The 21,004-nt window shown below is 49.3% G+C and overlaps 2 protein-coding genes across 2 annotated transcripts in view; one reads left to right on the top strand and one right to left on the bottom strand.

Moving 5' to 3' along the window:
• Positions 1-251: 251 nt before the first annotated feature.
• Positions 252-13,864, bottom strand: Mindy1 (MINDY lysine 48 deubiquitinase 1). The gene is made up of 11 exons (XM_059265849.1): positions 13,475-13,864; positions 12,405-13,354; positions 6,389-7,154; positions 5,061-5,118; positions 4,434-4,498; positions 3,691-3,849; positions 3,246-3,348; positions 2,193-2,335; positions 1,003-1,194; positions 562-714; positions 252-370 (listed from the first exon to the last, which is right to left on the bottom strand). The coding sequence occupies exons 3-11, from the start codon at positions 6,839-6,841 to the stop codon at positions 290-292; spliced, it is 1,407 nt and encodes a 468-aa protein (XP_059121832.1). The 5' UTR covers positions 6,842-7,154; positions 12,405-13,354; positions 13,475-13,864; the 3' UTR covers positions 252-289.
• Positions 13,865-13,927: 63 nt separating this feature from the next.
• The window catches only part of Prune1 (prune exopolyphosphatase 1), a 31,811-nt gene continuing 24,734 nt past the window's right edge, over positions 13,928-21,004 (top strand). Inside the window, exon 1 of the mRNA XM_059265851.1 lies at positions 13,928-14,433. Within this exon, the coding sequence (XP_059121834.1) occupies positions 14,395-14,433 (39 nt within the window). The 5' untranslated portion in view covers positions 13,928-14,394. The remainder of the gene's footprint in view (positions 14,434-21,004) is intronic.

Here is a 21,004-nt window from a genome sequence, read left to right as displayed (position 1 = left end):
CAGGCAGGCAGAGAGGTACTTCACCTAACAGCCTGGGTCTGCATATTCATGTGACTGTTCCAGGAAGGGGAGTTGGGAACCAGAGACCACCCAGCCCATCCCCATGTGGCCCTGGCTGGAGTAGAAGACAGGACAGAGAAGGGTGAGCGTGGGACCGAGTCCGCCCTTGGTGTCCGCTGCTGCCTGCTCTGATCCCCAGCAGTGCCGTTACCCTGTATGCCTCAGGGGTTGAGGTGGGGGATCCTGCCAGTCACAGCCTGACAGGAGGGGCGGGTCCACGCTGTTACAGTTAGAGCAGAACACAGTCTGACTCAGGCTTTGACCTCTGCCGCCGCTCTCCAGCTGGGCGTCCAGATGTGGTTCCTCTCCCCTGTGTGGGATTTAACAACTAGTTATCCGATAACCTTGGTAGAGGTCAAAGACATAGGGGGGTCGTCTTGATCAAAGGAGGTACCCCAGAAGGATTTACTAGGGAATGCTTGCAGATACCTGTACAAAAACCATATGCATTCTGCACCAGGAAAAGCCAGAACCTCTGCCTACCGAGAGGGGCGGGCTCACCTGGGGAGAAGGGGCCCTGGCTGGCGCAGGTGGAACGGCCTGTTGCTGCTGGTACTCCTCTTGTTGGAGCTGTTGGGCCAGTTCCAGGTCGCTAAGACCCAGCATGCCTTGTGGCTGCTGCTGCTGTTGTAGGGATAAGGCAATAAGATAGTCCTAGAGAGAAAACAAGTCCCGAGGTGGATCAAGACCAAAGGTGAGAGATTCAGGCTACATTTCTAAACCGCATTTCCTCCAAATTCTCCAGCTTTTCTCTCTCATGTAAAACAGTCAAGTCTGTTATCTGTGGTGGCCAGGAAATACACCCAAGCAAGGCAATGACCTAAGGGTGACATGAGGAGGCTGTGTGGGGCAGCCTTTAGCCGATAAAATGCATGAAGTTCACATATAGAAAACAGCTCAGATGCCGATGGAGTCCACCCCATTCGGAAGGGCCCCACACACCTGGTCCACCTGCAGCTGCTTCTCTGGAGAGCCGCCCCCACCTTCGGCTCCATGGCTTTTGCCTAGGGAGTGACTTAGGTGGAAGTCAGAGTCACAGAAGCAACTGTCGCCATCCACGTTATGCAGGCTCTCCCACACCACCTGCTCCTCCTGAAGAAAACCCTGGTCAGTGACCAGTAGGTACAAGTGACTCTGCCATGCAAAGAGAAAGACAATGGGGCTAGTGTACATGTCACACAGTGGCCTGGCAAGGCCAAGTTCCCTGGATCTGATCCCCCGCACGCACCCCTTACACACTCCTCCCCACAAGCTGAGAGAGAGCACATTGATGGGACAGAGGCACTTTACAGGCGAGCGGCAGTCAAGAGACCCTCTGAATCAGTGTGCTGACTGGAGCTTAGCACTGTGAGCATCCCAAATTTCTTTAAATATGTGTGGCTGTGGGGAGCAGGAAAGGACACCTGAACGCAGGTGAGCGTGTTGTGATTCCCCTGGCTAAGGAATCCTTGGGGCTGGAGTACCACACCAAACCCAGTTAGTTCCCTACCCTGGCTTCTCTGTCTGCTCATGTCGCAGAGATAAAGCCTTTTGCGAACCAGAAAAACTGGGTGTGGTGATGCACGACTACAACCTTAGCCCCTGGGAGGGAGGCAGGAAGGTCAGAAGTTCAAGGCGAGGCCCAGTGTGACAGTGCACACCTTTAACCCCAGCACAGGATGCAGGCAGACCTGAGTTCTGGGGTAGCCAGGGCTGCATAAGCAGAGTCTACATGGGGAGCTGGCAGGACCAGCCTCTTCTCAGTTCCTAGGGGGCTTCAGCTTCTAACTCTGAAAGACTATTGTGTGTTCTAAAGCCCCCCTGTCCCTTGACAGCATGTCCTCAGGACCTGCTCTGCTCAGGGTCATCTCCAGGCAGAGGCAGAGAATAAACACACCACATCATCCTTTCTTGCATCTACTCCTACATAGATGAAGGCTTTTCCATCCACCTGAGTCCCAGAGTGAAGACGCTGTGAGGCAGGACATGCATCATGAATTAGAAACAAACACTTGTGGTAAACCACAAGGATCCTAGGGGTTATCTGTTACCATGGCTAAAACCCACTGTATCCTGCCCTGACACATGGAGCCCAGAGAAAAAGGCTCAGGGAAATGACATTGTTCCTTCTCCCCTTCTCCAAAGCCCTTCACCTTGTGCTTAGTCATCGTGCTAAAGTGGTTGTTTCGAAAAAAGACACTGAGTTCATCTTCCTTAGCAGATGCTGTAAGCTCACACAGGCCATGGTAGGTCAGCTGCGCCGCAGTGGTCTCCAGGAACTGCTCTGCAATCAAGCCTGCCAGAAGGCATAAAACGGGCGAGCCGCGGATTAAATCCAAACCCACGATAGGAAAAACGCAGAACACATCAAAAGGGCTGGGAGTCCAGCTCCATTTTAGATCTTTAACAAATGCAAAAGGTTCCTGAGTTCAGTCCTGGGTATGGCAGCGCACGCCTTTAGTGTTAGCACCGCGGAGGCAGAGGCAGGGTGATCTCTGTGAGTCCGAGGGTAACATCTCCACACAGCAGTTCCAGGTTAGCCAAGCGCTACACAGCGAGACCCCGTGTCAACTGCCAACACAGCCCCAAAGCAAACAAAACAAGGTAAGGAGGTTTGTCCAAAAAGCCCCAGGAGCATCCAGAGCCCCACTTGGTAAAGCCCAATCCCACCCTGGGGTATGGTTCCGATTTAGACTCTAGGCTTAGCATGGACAAGGCCCCAGGCCTGATTCCCAGCAACGTATACACATGCAAGTTGAAGCTTGGTAATGAATGTTTCGTGATCCTGGTACTTGGGGGCTGGAGGTAGGAGAATCAGAGGTTCAAAATCACCCTTAGTTACAAAGCCAGCCTAGGCTGTAAGAGATCCTGTTGCACCCCTGTCCACAGAGTTGAGATAAAAACCCTTCCTTAAAGCCTGTCTATATTTACTCATTCAATCAATATAGCTAGGGGTGCGAGTGCACACCTGTGATCTGAGCTCTCAGAAGGCTGAGGCAGAAAGGGCAGGAATTTGAGACCTGCCTGGGCTATGTATTGATTTCAAGGCCAGCCTGAACTACATGCGCCCTGTATATTTCCCCCCCACCCCCCAAAAAATTAAATAAAGTTCCCCCCTCTCTCTCTGTATCACACAAAACAAGAATAACAAGCCTACTCGGCCGTCCTTTACATGAGATCTCAAGGAAAGAGGACATCACCATCACCTTCTGTCACGAGGTTGGGGTCACTGGAGTGTTTACAGGTGATGATCTTCTCTACCAGCTGGTTGTAACTCAGTTTCCCAACAGCACTCACAGCCTCAGGACTCTGGGGAGTAGGACCGGGTGGGACAAAAATAAACTGATTTTTATTTTAAAGGAAGGAAACGAACCAAGCCTATTGGATGTGACTTTGTGATCAAAGATTCCTGAACTTTTGATGTCCAAAGCCCTGATCTTATTTGTGTGTGGTTTCCTTGTACTGGAATGTGACTCCACCCAACAATATTAACATTCAAGGAATTCTGCATCAGCTCCGTCTCTAAATCCTAACCCTCCTCAAACTAATCAAACCCTCCCTTCCTAGATGCCCCTGCCTTTTTGTTTTGTTTTGTTGCCTTATTCATGCCAGCCTGACCTGGTGGAGACTCACAGGGCCTCCCGTCCTCACCTGTGGATCAACGAGCCAGCCATGGTACAGAGGTATGCCCAGCAAGTCAAAGATGCTACATTCGGGTGTGTACTCAAAGTCAGAGACGCCTGTGAATCGCACGTTGACATCCAGACCTGTGGCCAGTTTAGGGAGCACGGTCATGGCGTCATCCACATTCTGGTGGGAGGAAAGACAAGGATGGCCAGTCTAGCCCTCCCTCTCCCTCCCACCATCCAGACAAATCAGAAAGCCTGGTTTTTCTTTTTTCCTTTTTTTTTTTCCTCCGAGACAGGGTTTCTCTGTGTAGTCTTGGTTCCTATCCTGGATCTCACTCTGGCCTCGAACTCACAGAGATCCGTCTGCCTCTGCCTCCTGAGTGCTGTGATTAAAAGCATGCATCACCATCGCCCAGCTAAAATCCTGGTTTTTCATCTCTGGCTTTCTTACAACCCATTTATTTCAATCCCCTCTTCCCCCCGCCCCCCAAGACAAGGTCTCACTATATAGCTCTGGCTGTCCTGGAACTCACTCTGTAGACCAGGCTGGCCTCGAACTCACAGAGATCCGCCTGGCTCTGCCTCCCGAGTGCTGGGATTAAAGGCGTGCGCCACCACCGCCCGGCCCCTCTTTATCTAATATAAAAACGAATATTTTTTTTTCAGGACAGAGATGCCGTTCCCCCCAGGGAAGACACCAAGATAAAGGAATGACCCACTAAGGCTCACTGCGTCCACCCTATGTCCACTGCCCTCTTGCCTCACCTGCTGAAAGTTAAGCTGAAGGCCCTCAGACTTCTCCTGGGGCTTGATGGATAGGAGGCAGTTTCCTGTAAGACAGGAAACTTATCAGCCTACCCAACCTACCCTGCCAGCCATCCCAAAAGCTTGGCTTCCTCCTCTTCTGGAGATGGGGGTAATGTCTCAGGACCATGGGTTTTCAAACTCCAATCCAGAATTTTAATTTCTCAGAGGAATAAACAGACTTCTAGAGGTGACAGATCCACCTAACTGAAAGCTAAGGACAGAGGCCGGGGCTATAGTTCGGTGGTGTAGTGCTTACCCGGGACGGTCAAGGCTTGTGCTTTACTCCTAGCACCAGGAATAGGGGTGGGAGGGCAGTAACTATAGGCAGAATGGCGCTAACTGCTTTTTACTCTCCAGATTTTTTTTTTTTTTTTTTTGGTTTTCCTGGAACTCACTTGGTAGCCCAGGCTGGCCTCGAACTCATAGAGATCCGCCTGGCTCTGCCTCCCGAGTGCTGGGATTAAAGGCATGTGCCACCACCACCCGGCTTTACTCTCCAGCTTTACAGAAAAGACTCGGACTCTTCCTTGCCCGCAATACCACATCAGAGCTCCAAATGAGCCCCCCCCTCCGTAAGTCACTCACCAAGATGTGTCATGAGCTCATCTGATGTGATCATTTCCTTCTGAGGGGGCAGCTTCACCTGGGGAGAAGGGTGGTCATATGTGAGCTTTTCCTACCAGCAGTGAAGGAGGAACACAGAAAGAGGGGGGCCAAGCTAGGCCTGGTGGCTCATGACTACAATTCTAGTATTCAAGAAACTGAGGCAGGAGGAGTGAGGCCAGCCTGCTTTATAGTATAAAATTCCCCAAAAGCAGCTGGGTGTGATGGTGCATACCTTGAATCCCAGCACTGAGGAGCCAGAGGCAGGTGGATTTTTTGTGAGTTTGAGGCCAGCTTGATCTACAGAGTGAATTTCAAGCCAGTCAAGGCTACATAGTGAGACACTATCTCAAAAAACAAAACAACAGCAAAGGAAACAAAAAAGGAGGGAAGAAAGAGAGACAGAGTGGTAGGACAGAAGATGGGGCAGGGCTCAATGCTGGGATGGGGGAAGAGATGGGAATACTGCCAAGCATTGCCAGTGTGAGGTAAAGCAGGAGCACAGGAGTTGGACAAAGGCTGATCTGTAAATTTAGGACTGGCTTGGGAAAAATCAGGATGGTGGAGGAGGGTCAGAGCAGCACACCCCCAGTATTTTCTTACCCCACCCCCACAGGAGGCCTCTCCTGCTGTTAGGAACCTAAGTGAGACCATTTTGTTGGCTTTGCAAGCCACAAGGCAGGCTCTGATATACTGATGAACCAACCCCAAGGCAGCATTGACTTCTCAGTGAAACTGCCCTGAGCTCCAAGCCCCAATAGTGCAAAACTAATGCTCGCTGGAACACTAAAAAAATTGGAACTTTGGAAGTAGCCCTAGGATCACACTGCTCCCAAGACATGGTATCTCAAGCTCCTGTGTTTACACCCCTCAACAAGGGGACTTAGGGACTGGCCTCCGTGTGGCTTCAGAGACCCTCAAGTTTCCAGCCCCAGCGCCCAGCTCACACATGCCCACCAGTCAGTGCTAGCCGCTGGCCTGTGGGCTTGCTGGCCAATGCTCTCAGGGACCTTCTGGGACCTCCAACAAAGCCACCTTCCCGGCCAGCCACGGATGTGCGAGCTTGAAAAAAAAGCTCCCCAAGTGTTCTTACTGGAGAGAAGTCCCCAGTGGAACCCTGCATCATTATCTGCTGGACCAACCATTCCCACATGGTAAGATGTCTTGTACATGAGACTGCAGTAACCTTTACATAGCATGGTATTCAGGAACACTTGTGTGAACAGACCAAGCACATCTGAACAGCAGATCTGTGGCCATCTTCACTGTCCAGCGCCTCAAAGCCCACGGCTTGCGCTCTCTGTACTTACCTTCCACTGAAGAAAGAGGATGTTCATGATGGCCAGCAGAGGACATGGGCCATTGGTGCTCTGGGTGATGATGGGGGTCTGTTCTCCCTTCCAGGGGATCCACTTGACACAGTAGAAATCTACATCAGGCTGTAGGGTCCTGGGGGACTGGGGAAGCTCCTGTGGCCTAGAACACGTCTCTACTGTCTGTACCTCAGATGGTGCCCCACACGGACTTGAGCTGGCTTCAGGAGGAGGGCACTCGAGATTCTCCCCATCCTGGGCTGGTGGCAAAGCTTGGTCCCCTGGCTCCCGTTCTCCAGCTGCCCCATCAGCCTCTGCATCACCCTTGTCCTGAGGGTCGTCCGGAGGGTGCTTCTCTGGTCCGGACAGGGCCTCCTGTTTTTCAGATTCACCAGTTTCTGCACTACTGGCCTTGCTGGGGACTGGGGGCTCCGCCTGAGCTTGTTCCATAGTGAGGTTAGAGTCCCACTGAGGGGGACGAAGGCCTTTCTTGACCTCAGGGACCTTGCTTAGGTGACTCTGATATGCAGAAGAGAGACCCGGCCAATAAGATCATTGAGTTACAGAGCAAAGGGAACGAGAAAAACCTGGGAAGTGAACAGTGTGGAAGGCCACTCTGGCTCCGGATTCAGCTTTTCTGAGCATGTGTAAACAGAAGGCTTCAGCTCTTTCTGCCTCGAACTTGCTGTGACCGGATGGAATTGCTAGGACCTGGGCTGCCAGGCTGGGAAGGGATGGAAGACACTGGGTGGAACTGGCTTCTCTGAAACAGAAAATGACAGAGAATGAAGAAAATACAGAGAGGGTCTGAAGAGATACCTCAGAGCACTGGCTGCTCTTCTAGAGGACCTGGTTCAATTCCCAGCACCCACATGACACCTCACAACCATCTGTAACTCCACTTCCGGGGGCACCCACTACCCTCTCTGGTACAGACACACAGGCAAAACACCCCCATACAAAACAGAATAAAACGTTTTTCAGAAAAGACAGAAAGGAAAGGTAAGTGCACAGCCAAAAGTCAGAAGAAGAGGGCTGGAGAGAAAAACATTGAAATCATCTCCAAGTGGGCTGGTGTAGCTTGGGGCATAGTGTTTCCCAAGCATGTGGGAAACTCTGGGTGGGATCCCCAGGTTCTCAAACAAACAAACGAAAACCAGTAAACAAAAACAATCCTTATGGTTACTAATATGGTAACATTTAGCCTGTCTTGGTAAAGGCAATCCTGTTGGTTACAGACAACAAAACTTGCCCCTTCCCAGAACATTCTGAGCACATAGTCGCTGGTGTCCATAGGGATACCTCCTCCCTGCTCACCTCAGGGACCAGAGAGCTATCAACATGTGGTTTGGGGGATGAGGGTGCAAGAAGGTGACACCATGTTTCTAAATTTTGTGCCAGGCTGGAAAGGTAGAAGAAATCCTGTTCCTCAAATGACTCTATCTATCTATCTGTTTGTTTATTTATTTATTTTTCAAGACAGGGTTTCTCTGTGTAGTTTTGGTGCCTGTCCTGGATCTCACTCTGTAGACCAGGCTGACCCCAGACTCAGATCCAACTGCCTGTCTCCTGAGTGCTGGGATTAAAAGTGTATACTACCATGTCAGGCTATGGCCTGTGAGGCTCCTATGTCAGCCATCCATGTGCTGATATTAGAGGCCTGCACCATCATGCCTGGCTCTCAGAAGACTTGGTGGAACCTTACACAATCCCAAAACAGCCACCACAAAAAGCCTAGGGAGGAGCTTCCTGGAGGAAGGGGAAATGTAGGTCATGGGGCTTGTCAGTGTTGGATAAGCAACTCTGTAACCTGGGCATCCCTGAAAAGACTGAGAATATTCTACAGCAGTGGTTCTCAATCTTCCTAATGCTGAGACCCTTTAATATAGTCTCTCATGTTGTAGTGACCTCCAACCATAAAATGTTTTTGTTGTTGTTTTTTAAGATTTATTTATTTATTTATTTATTTATTTATTTTTGGTTTTTCGAGATAGGGTTTCTCTGTGTAGCTTTGAAACCTGTCCTGGAACTCACTCTGTAGTCCAGGCTGGCTTCGAACTCACAGAGATCTGCCTGCCTCTGCCTCATGAGTACTGGGATTAAAGGCGTGCGCCACCACTGCCAGGTTCCCCTTTCAACTTTCATGTTTTGTTTCTTTCTTTTTTTTTTTCCTTTTCTTTCTTTTTTTGGTTTTTGGAGACAGGGTTTCTCTGTGTAGCTTTGGAGCCTGTCCTGGAGATTTATTTATTTATTATCTATACAGTGTTCTGTTTGCTTGCATGTACCTGAACACCAGAAGAGGGCACCACATCTCATTACAGATGGTTGTGAGCTACCATGTGGTTGCTGGGATTTGAACTCAGGACCTCTGGAAGAGCAGCCAGTGCTCTTAACCTCTGAGCCATCTCTCCAGCCCCCATAAAATTGTTTTTGATACTTCATAACTGTACTGTTGTTACTGTTATGAATCATAATGTAAACACCTGTGTTTTCCTATGGTCTTAGGCAACCCCAGTGAAAGGGTTCTTCTACCCCCACAAAGGGGTCATGACCCACAGGTTGAGAACCACTATTCTAAAAGTGCTGTGGGATGTTCTGTATGCTGTGAATTGCTCTGATTGGTGGATAAATAAAAAGCTGATTGGTCAGTAGCCAGGCAGAAAGTATAGGCGGGATAAATAGACAAGGAGAATTCTGGGAAAAGGAAGGCTGAGTTAGGAGATGCCAGCCTGCCATCCAGGGAGCAGCATGTAATGGTACACAGGTAAAGCCACAGAAAATGTACAACATATAGATAACAGAAATGGGTTGAGTTTAAGTGTAAGAGCTAGTCAGTGGTAGGCCTGACCTAATGGCCAAGCAGTTTTAATTAATTTAAGCCTCTGTGTGTTTACTTGGATCTGAGCGGCTGCGGGCCAGGTGGGACGCAGGAAGCTTTCAGTTGCACTAAAGCACTGCTTCATGTCCTTCATCGCATTGCCTATTATACTGCTGGAACAATGGACCCAAGGAATTGAAATTTCCCCCGGGAATCTCAAGCTGGGAGGAGAAAAACACTGACCCTTGAAGCCAGACAGACAGGAAGTTGTAGCCAAGAAAAAGATTACAGGGTTCTAACAACTCATCCAACAACCTTGCAAGATGAGGCTAAGGCCCCAACAATAATGGGTCAATAATGGGCAGGACCACACCTTGACCTACCTAGACTGCTTCGCTATGAAGAACTCTGGTCTCTGCTAATTTAGGACTCTGAAGATGAACTGGGGAGTGTCACCAAATCACTTTGTTGCTAGATCCAATGTGGCTACATGGAATAAATCCCTGTTGTTGCTAGTTTTTTTTTTTTTTTCTGCTTTTCACCGTTACTATTTTAATTTAATTTAGTGTGTGTGTGTGTATGTACACACTTGGAGACCGGAAGGAAACGTTCAAAAATGTGTTCTCTCCTTCCACCATGTGGGACCTGGGATCAAAGTCAGGTCATCAGGCAGCAAGAGCCTTTACCAACGGAGCCATCTCACTGGCCCCTAGTTTTCACCATTAATTCAGCTCTTTTAATTGGCTTATTGAGCACAATAGGTCAAACCTGGCTTATTAGGGCTGCCCAAGGCCCAGGCTCTGATCCTACCACCAATAACAACCTTAGATGGGGCACAAAAAGTGCTCCCCACAAATCCTTCCAGTAGAGTGCTCTCCCCACCTGGAGCTGACACAGCAACTCTTCAGATCTTATTTGTTTCTAGCAGTGCCTGCACCCAGAGATGTTCTCTTGCTTGCTCTTTATATGAAATAGGAAACTGCTGATTATTGATTTACATTTAAAATACCTCAGGGCTAGAGAGATGGTTCAGTGGTTAAGGATATATACTACTCTTTTAGAGGACCAAGGTTCAATTCCCAGCACCCACAGAGGGGTTTACAAGGATCTGTAACTCAAATTGCAGGGAATCTGATATCCTCTTCTGGCTTCCGTGGGAACCAGGAACATGTGGCATACATACATAAAGGGAAACTGTTGTGGGAGATTTGTACACTGTGTGAAGATGTACTGCTGTGATTGGTGCAATAAAGAGCTGAACAGCCAATAGCTAGACAGGAGAGAATAGGCAAGACTTCTGGGCAGAAAGAACTCTGGGAAGAGGAAAGGCAGAGGCAGAGAAAGCAGGATGGGTAGTACGGAGATGAGGGGACGAGCCTCGTGAAAGAACGTAGATTAAAAAATATGGGTTCATTAGCCGGGTGGTGGTGGCGCACGCCTTTAATCCCAGCACTCAGAGGCAGAGGCAGGTGGATCTCTGTGAGTTCAAGGCCAGACTGGCCTACAGAGTGAGTTCCAGGAAAGGCTCCAAAACTACACAGAGAAACCCTGTCTCGAAAAGCCAAAAAAAAAAAAAAAAAAAAAAAAAAAAAAAAAGAAAAGAAAAAGAAAAACAGGGAGAAATTAAATCAACTAAGAATCTTGTCTTTTTTTTTTCTTTTAAATGACTTTTGACACAGGTGTCATTGTGTGGTGGCACACACCTTTAATCCCAGCACTTGGTCGGCAGAGCCAGCCAGAGCTCTGGTTGCCCAGGCTAGCTCAAGCTTTCGGTAATTTTGCCTCAGTTTCCCAAGTGAAGGGATTTTAAGTGGTTTAGGACACACCTGACCTTAACTCTTGCTTGCTCAGCTTCTTGCTCCCTCATCTGTTTTCTTAAAAACCTTCAGGACCTGAGCCGGGCGGTGGTGGCGCACGCCTTTAATCCCAGCACTCGGGAGGCAGAGCCAGGCGGATCTCTGTGAGTTCAAGGCCAGCCTGGTCTCCAAAGCGAGTTCCAGGAAAGGCGCAAAGCTACACAGAGAAACCCTGTCTCGAAAAAAACCACAAAAAAAAAAAAAAAAAAAAAAAAAAAAACCTTCAGGACCTGGGTGCTGGGAGAAGGCTGGGGCACAGGAATGACCTTAGCTGGGTGTGGTGTCTCAGGTGTGCCAATCCCTGTTACTCAGGGGATTGAGGCAGGGGGACCTCTAGTTCAAGGTCTGCCTGGGCTACAGAGAAACATCAAAGTTACTGAAACTAACATAAGTCTCGTCACCCAAATTGATCGTTCTCCTGATTCAAATATAATTAGTGCTAGCTGCAGGTAATTAATATTTTATTAATTTAGAATCACACTAGCAAAATTTATCTGCAGGCCTAACACTCTTTTTCCCTTTCTCTCCACATCTCTTCCCCTCCCATGGCACTTAGGGTGAACCTTGAAACAGATGCCGCCTGGGAAATTTTAAAAAGCCTAAAGAGAAACATGGCTCCTTTTCTACCCAAGGTTAGAAATGATCAATAATTAAGTGGGGGTTGGGAAAGCTAGCCGACCAAAGAAAGGAGCTGTAAGAAACCACCCGAGGGAGTGGGGTCTCAGGGAAAGTGGGCAGGGGCAGGCCAGGAAAGGCAACGGAGGACTCCACCTTGCAAGGCCCAGAGGTAGGAAAGCATGAGGAGAGGGTATTCAAATAAATCGGGGTTTCAGCCTTATACCTCCTTTCCTTTCTTCAGTCCAAACCCTACACTTCCTCTCTAACTAGAACTACCTATGGGCGCAGGTGAGGTAGTTAAAACACCCGGTCTCTTCCTAGCCAGCAGCAGATACTATTACACAGTGGAAGAAGCATATTAAATACGTACTTAGCTACAAGACGACACTACCCACTCTCCGGACCCTTCTCCCCTGACCTCCTTTTCGGGTCTTACCCAACCTCCTTCTCACCTGAATGCAAACCTTCACGGCAACAATGCTTTGAGATTCCTCTAGAATAAGTCAAACACTGCAATTGTTGCTCCCAAGGGGAGGGAGAGGGTTTGTTTATAATGGGGAAATGAAGGGACAGCTCCCCTCGTGCCTTGCAAGGATCCTATCAGCGACCCAGATGTAGAGACCACAGACGGGACATCAGGTGTCAACTCCCCTCAAGCCGGAGAGGGAAAGGAGAGCTGCGAGAGGAGGAGGAGAAGATAGTTTGAAAACAAAGTTTTTACCTTAAAGAGGTGGATGCGGTTCCGGGACCGGGAGAGGACTCAATTCTGGCGGTTCGACGCTGGAGGAGGGGACATCGTCGAGGGGCGCTGCTGCCTGCGCCAGCTGCTCCCAGCTGTCAGCCCCGGAGCTTACACGGCTTGACACGGGCTTACTCGCGCGGCGCCCCGCTTGGGTCGTGACCACTTCCGGACTCACGCCCAGCACCGGGGACGCCGGAGGAGGGTGGGGGGCGAGGGCAAGCAGGAGGCAGCCCGCCCCGGCGCTCCGGGGGCCTCCCGGCGGCTTCAGGATGGCCGAGTGACCGGGACTCCGGCGTGCGCTCCAGGCCCTGCCTGCAAACTGGTTTTCAAAGGAAGTTTGTGGTTTTTCTTGTTCTTCTTTCCCTCGGTCGGGACAAAGACAAATTAGCCGAGGACGAGGTCCCTGGAGGAGGAGGGGCCTGCTCAGCCGCGGCGGATTTCCATCAGGGCTGTCTGAGCCGGTCAGCAGCCCGGTGAGCGGCAGAAAGGAAGAGAGGAAAACAACAGACCCTTTCTCTTCCCTCCGCCTGCCGCGGGAAGGGACGGACGGAGCGCGTGTGCCTCTCTGGTGAGAGCCGGGAAAAGCAAGCGGCCTGGCGGAGCGCAGAGGAGCGGGGCGGGACCGCAGCCGCTGCTGGGACCTCCCTGGATGCCTGCCGCAGGCCTCTGCTCGGGAGCCGTGGAAGCGGGGCCACAGAGCATTGTGTTTGCATATTTATTCGTTTAACAGGAAAGAAAAAAACACCGCTTCTGTTTTTCGGGAGCCCCCCAGAGGGCTCCTTTCCACGTCTTCCCTTCCTCCCTGTATGTTTTTGTGTTTTTTTTAAAGGCTAGAAATGAAACTGATTGAGCTGTGTACCTGGTTAATACATCTAGGGTGAAGAAGACGCCCCCTCGTCTCCTCTCACCTCCCCGAGGAGCAGAAAAATCTGGGGATCGATTAAAAAATGAGGGAACATGTTATGATGAAGGGACACCCCCCTCCCCCAGTAGTCTGCGCTGGGGCACGAAAGTGGCAGTTGAGGAGAGATGTTGGAACCTAGCCTTACATTCTGAAGGCTCCTCTGTTGACGCGGCTGCCACAGGAAGAGACTTTAAGCAACTCTGAAAGCTGAGAGAACAGTTGCAACAGAGACCCAGGAAGCAAAGTCACGGTTGCAACAGTCCAAGAACAGCAAGAGGAGATATTTGTCCAGGCTGTGCGGGAAAAGAGGCTACAGAGTTATGAAGTTAGGAAGAGTTGGCACGACTGTATTTTAAGAAGACAGGTCAAAAATTATGCTAATGTTTTCCTAGCATGAGCAAACACACCATTGATCACAATAGGTCAGTTTGGTGAAGGGGAGAATTAAAATTAAAAAACACCTAAAGCTATTTTAATAAGATATAGAGATATGCTGCAATTTAAAGTCCCGACCAAGCCAGGCTTTTGAATCCAGCATTCAGGAAGCTGAGAAGAAAGACTAGCTTGGGCTATATATCAAGACCTTGTATTTAAAAAAAAAAGAGAGATTAATTTACATTAATCTCAAACAGATGCTCGGTGTAATATATGGAAAGATACTATACCTAGTCATATCTGAAAGAGCAATTTCAGATGCCATAAAGGCGAATTATTGTGACACATACACAATTTGTATGTCGTAGCACTCAGAAAACTGCTCACTTGGGGACTCTTAGGAGCTTCCGGACTACATTTCCCAGGAGGTACTGCGACATGATCCTCCTCGACCTCCCATGAGCCTCTGGGCTCAGAACTCAGCCTCCGCCGCTGGGGGCGGGGTAACGCCGGACTCCGGGAGTGCCGGATTACGCACTTCCTCCTGGGGGTTCGGAGGCCGAACCCTTGTGTGGCGGGTTCGAGTCCCGCCCCCTGACTCTCGGCTCTAGACCCTGAGTCTGGGGTGGGGTGCATTCGGCCGGGTTACCTCTCCTCGCCGGGGGGCGACGGCACACCTCGGGCTTCACCATGGAGGACTACCTGCAAGATTGTCGAGCCGCTCTGCAGGTAACGGGTCCCGATCTGTGACTGAAAGGAAAGCGGCGTGGGGTCCGGGAAGGACGAAGGTGTAGGATCTGGGGAGCCCGGACGGTCGGGGTGGAGGGATCACAGAGGTGGACGCGGGGGAGCTGGGGACCAAACCCATCGCCCATGGGCGGGAGAGCCGGAGAAGTGAGTCGGGTCGGTCAGCTGGACCAGTGAGGTGGCCGCCAGCCTCGCCCGGCAAGGTGTGTCCGTCCCCCTCTCCCCGCCCCTCTGTTTCCCTCCGGCAAGCGGGGCTTCAGCCCACCGGCCTCCACGTGAACCCCGGGCATGTGGAGGGTACCTTGGTGCACCGCTTTATTGCCGCTGAATGGCGGTTTGCCTTCTCTTTCTAGATTAGAGGCGTTCTCTAGTGTTGTACTTTAAATCTCTGTTTTTAAGCATCAGGCATATATGTTGACCCACAACTTACATTCCTTTGCCTCCAGTATTCTCCTTTAGTCTCCTTTACACACAAATACGTAAAAATGCCCGCTCCTGGGTAAGGGATACACACCAAGTGTTTGGAATCTAAACCAGAAGCACGGCCCCCCGAATGCTTTGTAGCTTATTTTTGGTGCTTCCTGAACCAGCTGGACTCGGCCAGCCGCGCTGACAGGCCATGGCAGCTTTGGATCGTAATTCCTCCTAGAGGCTCCAAGTCACCTGGCCCCCTACTGTGAGTTTCTCTGCCCCTGTAGAAACCTAGACAGATGGCTGTCTTCCTTTAAAAAATAACTTAGCTGGGTGTGGTAGCCACATGCCTCTAGTTCCAGCACTTGGGAGGAGGAGGAGGAGGAGGAGGAGGAGGAGGAGGAGGAGGAGGAGGAGGAGAAGGCTGAAGGTTCACCAGTTCAGACCAGCTTTGGGCTAAAAAGAAAAAAAAGAAAAAAAAAAACACCACAAAAATAGAACAAAACTTAAAATTTCTCTGAGCAATAGAGTCTGGCCTTTAACAAACCCTGAAAGTCACCTAATTCGCTGTAGACTGAGCTGCTGGGATAAATGAATAGTCTCAATTTGAATTCGGGGTGAGTTTCAGTTTGATGCCTGCTACACTAAAATTTTCCTTTTGAAAACTTCTGACCAGGCTGGATGCCTGTAATCTCAGCCCTTGGTAGGTTGAGGCAAAAAGATTGTTAGCGTACGTGTAGCCTGGGTTACATACTGAGGTCTGAGCAAACCTGGACTTCATGGGGAGACTAACCCATTCTCATAAACCCCTAGAAAAAAACACCATATTTGGAGAAAGTTGTTGTAATGCATAAGGCAATTTGGAACCAATTCTCACCAGTTACTTTTCTTTTTGTTTTGGGATATGCGTGATCCTCCTAGTTATGTGTGCCATCACACTTAGCCTGAGGTCTGCATTTTGTTTTACTTTTTAATATGTTTGTCTTTGAGATGGTCTTATGTAGCCCAGGCTGGCCTTGAGGTCCCAGGGTAGCCAATGTTGACCTTGAATTCCTGGTCCTCCTGCTTCTACTTCCCAAGTGTTGGGATTATGGGACTCTACTGTGATGCCCAGCTTTATTTGTTTAATTTTATTTACATGAGACAGGGTCTCACTTTGTAGCCCTGGCTGGCTTGGTATTATGTAGACCAGACCAGTCTCAAACTCAGAGATCCACCTGCCTCTGCCTCAGGGTGCTGGGATTAAAGGCGTGCAACAACACTTCCTGGCAATTTTTTTTATTATTATTATTTGTGTGTGTACATGTGAATGTCGGTGCCTCCGGAGATTAGAGGTCCCATATTCCCTGGAGCTGAAGTTACGGGAGATTGTGAGCAATCCCACAAATGGAACTTTGGGAGAGAAATAAGCACTTTTAACTGATGAACCATCCTTTCAGTTCCTAAGTATTTGTGTGTGTGTGTGTGTGTGTGTGTGTGTGTGTGTGTGTGTGTGTATGTGTGTCTGTGCACATGCATGCATGTATCCAAGGAAACCAGAAGAGGGTGTTGGACCCCCTGGAACTGGGTTACAGGCAGTTGTGAGCCGCCTGACTTGGGTCCTTGGGAACAAAATTTCTGTACCCTGGAAGAACAGCAAGCACTCTTAGCTGTTGTGTCTCCAGACACTAATGTAGAGTGTTTTTCACATCATTCTGAGTGCTATCCTGTTGGGGCTTTTCCAGCATCGTGGAAGTAACTATTCTCTTTCCCACCACTTAGTGAAGGGCCCTGGACCTGAAACCTTACCCAAAAGCACGAATCTTCTTTCCAGCATTTACCCTTGTCTTAGTCAGTGTTCTGTTGCTATGAAAAGACACCATGACCACAGTAATTCCTATAAAGGAGAGCATTTAATTGTGGTGGCTGGCTTACAGTTCAGAAGTTCAGTCCACTATCATCATGGTAGGACATGGTGGTGTGCAGGCAGACTATCATCATGGTAGGACATGGTGGTGTGCAGGCAGACTATCATCATGGTAGGACATGGTGGTGTGCAGGCAGACGACACGGTGCTGGAGAAGTAGCTGAGGGTCCTACACCTTACAGGCAACAGGAAGTGCCCCGTGACGCTGGGAGTAGCTTGAGCATAGGAGAACTCAAAGCCCGCCCCCACAGTTACGCCCTTCCTCCAACACGGCCACCTCCTAATAGTGCCACTCCCTTTGGGGACCATTTTCTTCCAGACCACCTCAGCCCTCCTTACCCGTTTCCCCCAGGTAACAGCTCATCTACACTGTTATGAAGTTTGGCAATAGATTTGGCTTTTCCAGTATTACACTGTCCCAGTCCTCCGCACTCCTCCTCCAAGGAGCAAAGGCTAGCCCTTTGTGAACCTGTGTGCTTCCTTCTAAAGGAGCCTTGGAATCGTCTCAGCACACAGCCTCGCTAGGGCAGGGCGTAAGTTGAACATGAGATTCTAAGAATATTAATTATAAGCCAGTAGCAGTATATGCTGGAAGATGCCAGTCATTCTAATTAATTTTAATTATAGAAATATTACATAAGGAAAACATTGAAGCACAAAACAGATACAAAGTAGAAAAGATAAAGGCCTTTTTTTCCCCTTTCCATCCAGTTCCCCCAGAAATCTGTTTCCTTTTTAAAAGAAATTTATGTGTATGTGTGTGTATATCTGTGATTATCTGCCACGTGCACCCTTAGAGTTCAGAAGACGGTATTATTAAATCCCCTGGATCTGTTGTGAACCACTCCATGTGGGTGCTAGGAACTGCTGAGCTCTCTCCAGCCTGGTGTTCCTTGTATAAAGAGATCCTAATCCCAGCCTGGTCTACATAGCAAATTCCAGGACATTAAGGGCTACACAGAGACCTTGTGTCAAACAAACAAGAGCTGGTTTGCAGGGTCAAGCAGAGGAGGACACTACGTGTACACCCTGGACCGAAGAGCAGTCTGCTGATAGAGAGGGCTGGCCTCTGCGAGGGAGGGCCAGTGCTTCTTCTGGAGTGATGTGCATGGGGCGGGGAAGGAGGAGGCTGGACTCTGGCCTAGCAGGGTAGATCCGCAGAATGAGTCCTGGTGATCAATGGGATGACGGATGTCTCAGCCCTGTCACCCTCACATCTGCCTGTGGAAAGAGACCAGATCAGACAGACACACCATTGACTTGTGTGGAGCTGTGAATGCTTGGCTTTTGCACAGGCCGGAGACAGCTGATACGCAGCCAGTTCTCCTGGAATGCCATATTTTTAGTATGTGACACCAGAGAACTTTTCTGTAACCTCTGCCACAAGGACAATGGCATGTTCCACTTGAAAGAAATCTACATAGCTGGCCTCGGGAGCTGAGGTTGAGGTGGAAAGACCCCAAGTTAGGGGCTAACCTAGATTACAGAGCAAGTTCCAGGCCAGCCTGGGCTGTGTAAAAAAAGAAAGAAAGAAAGAAAGAAAGAAAGAAAGAAAGAAAGAAAGAAAGAAAGAAAGAAAGAAAGAAAAGAAAGAAGCTGAGTAGAGTGGAGCACACCTTTGATCCCAGCACTGGGGAGGCAGAGACAAGCGGATCTCTGTGAGTCTGAGGCCAGCCTGGGCTACATAGAGAATTCTGGGACGGCAAAAGCTACCTAGTGAGACCTTGTCTTGAAAACAATAGCAAACAAAACAAAAGAACAACAAAAATAAGAAAGTAGTGGGAAGAGAGAGAAAGGAAGCCTGCTTTTTTAAGTGGGCTCCTATTTCTAGTGACAGACCCATCTTGCACTTCCGGCAGGAAGAGCGCTTTTCTCTGGGGTGGGGCTACATCTCAGGCTGAGCTAGGAACAAAGGTACACTTCTCAGGCATGAGGCTGCAATCGGGAGTAGCTGCTTGTCCTTTGTCAGAGTCCTCTCATTTTCTCGGGGTGAGGGGGGTGGGGGTGAGGGTGTTGTCTGGTCTGCCCCTCCCCTTTGTTAAAACTGTGGAGAGTAGCTGTCAGGACATGCTCAGCTTCAGACGGGAAGCGGTTGTCTGTCTTTCTTTTCTTTTCTTTTCTTCTCCTTCTCCTTCTCCTTCTTCTTTTTTTGAGACAGGGCTTCTCTGTATAGCCTTGGCTGTCCTAGAACTAGCTCTGTAGACCAGGCTGGCCTGGAAGTCACAGAGATCCACCTGCCTCTGCCTCCTGAGTGCTGAGATCAAAGGCGTGCGCCACCACCACTGGACTGGGAAGTGGTTTTCTTAGCAATCTAGGCCATAAAACATTAGGATGTGTTATTTTAACTAATGGATCTTTTCTTCTTCTCCTCCTCTTAAAATTTTTTTTTAAGATTCATTTATTTTATTTTATGTGGATGAATGATGCCCTCAGGTTAAAGAGGGTGCCAGATCTCCTGGAATAGATGTTATGGATGGTTGTGAGCCACTATGTGGGAGCTGGGGACCAAACCTGGGTTCTCTGCGAGAATGAGTGCTCTTAACCACTGAGCATCTCTCCAGCCTCCCTCCTTTAAAATCTTGTTTATATTACACTAATTTATTGAGTGCACACACGCTCACATGCCACAGTGCACATTTGGAGGTCAGAGGACAGGTTTCAAGATTTAACACTCCACCGTGTGGGTCCCACTGACCGAACTCAGGCCACCAGGCTGGATAGCACGCACCTTTACCCAGTGAGCCATAGTCTGCCCCTTTCTTTCTTTCGGAGAGTTTTTTGGCCGGGTGTGGTGGCTCACACCTTTGACCAGCTGGTCTGCAGCATATCGAATTCTAGGACAGCCAGAGCTGCGGAGAGAGACTGGCCATGGTGGCACATGCTGTAACGCCAGCACTTGGGAGGTAGAAGCAGCAGAACGGCCAGGAGTTCAGTTACCAGCTTGGCCTACACAGTGAACGCTAGGTCAGCCAGGGATGCAGGGAAAGTAGGTAGGTTTGGTGGCACATGCCTTTGATCCCAGGCAAAGGCAGGCCGATCTCTGTGAGTTCAAGGCCAGCCAGGTCAACATAGCTAGATCCTGTCTAAAAAAAAAAAAAAAAAAAGTCTGTTTCCTGTGGCTCTCGGATTCTGTTTCTTCCATTGGCAGCTCGGGTTTCTCATGCTGCTAAGTTTAGCTGTATTTTCCCTGAACCCTTCCTCTAGTTAGAAAACGAACACCGTGTGGCCTGTGTATTCAGCTGGTGGAGAGGTGGGTTGGAGGTGAGAGTTACGTATTTTTCCTAGTTGAAGAGGACAGTGCCTTCTAAGTTGGGGGCAGCCATGCACCCAGGAGTCTTCATTTTCTGGAGCATAACCCTGAAGAGTACCCCTTTTCACTCTCAAGGATCTCCTAGTTTGGACCTAAGCTGTGTTAGGAATTAAGAGTACACATTCGTGAAAAGGTACTGAACCCCGGAAGGTATCGTCTTTCCTGAGAACTCAGCTGTGGGAAGCTAGAGACGGGGAGGATCACTTGCCGACCCTAAGGAAGGCGTCACTGGGATGGGGGTTTTTTAAAGGTGGCACCAGCTTGGGCAGGGAGGAGCAGAGGAAGAAGAAGGAGGGGGTGCTCCATCTGCAGAGGAGGCTCTTAGGTGATGCCTCATTTAATCCATACAGTGGCATGAAACAAGGTTACCTCTTTTGCTGTTCTATAGCCTCATCCATAGTCTAGACTGGCTGAGAACTCATTATGTAGCTCAGGTTAGCCTCAGAGTTGCTATAGTCCTTCCACCTCAGCCCCAAAGTACAGGGATTAAAGGTGTGCACCAACATGCCCAACTTATCCTCATTAAAAAAAAAAAAAAATTAGCTGAAGCCAGGTAGTGGTGGCACATGCCTTTAGTCCCAGCACTTGGAGGCAGAGGCAGATGGATCCCTGAGATCAAGGTCAGCCTAGTCTAAAGATTGGTTCCAGGATAGCTAGGGCTATACAGAGAAACCCTGTCTTGAAAAAATGTATTTTTTAATTAGATGTATATGTGTGCATCTATGTGTAGGGATGTGCATGTGAATAGAGGCGCCCTCAGAAGCCAGAAGAGGGCGGAGCATCCCTGGGAGCTGGAGTTACTAGCCATTTTGAACCACTCAGTGTTGTGGCTGAGAGCCAAACTTGGGTCTTCTTCAAGAATACTACATGAGCCATCCCTAGCCCATAAAATAAAAATTGTTAACATTTATTTGTCTATTTTGCGG

Source organism: Peromyscus eremicus, chromosome 6 (assembly GCF_949786415.1).
Source record: "Peromyscus eremicus chromosome 6, PerEre_H2_v1, whole genome shotgun sequence".
NCBI lineage: Eukaryota > Metazoa > Chordata > Mammalia > Rodentia > Cricetidae > Peromyscus > Peromyscus eremicus.
Note: the sequence above shows the minus strand (reverse complement) of the source record. Positions and strands in the feature narration are given on the sequence as shown.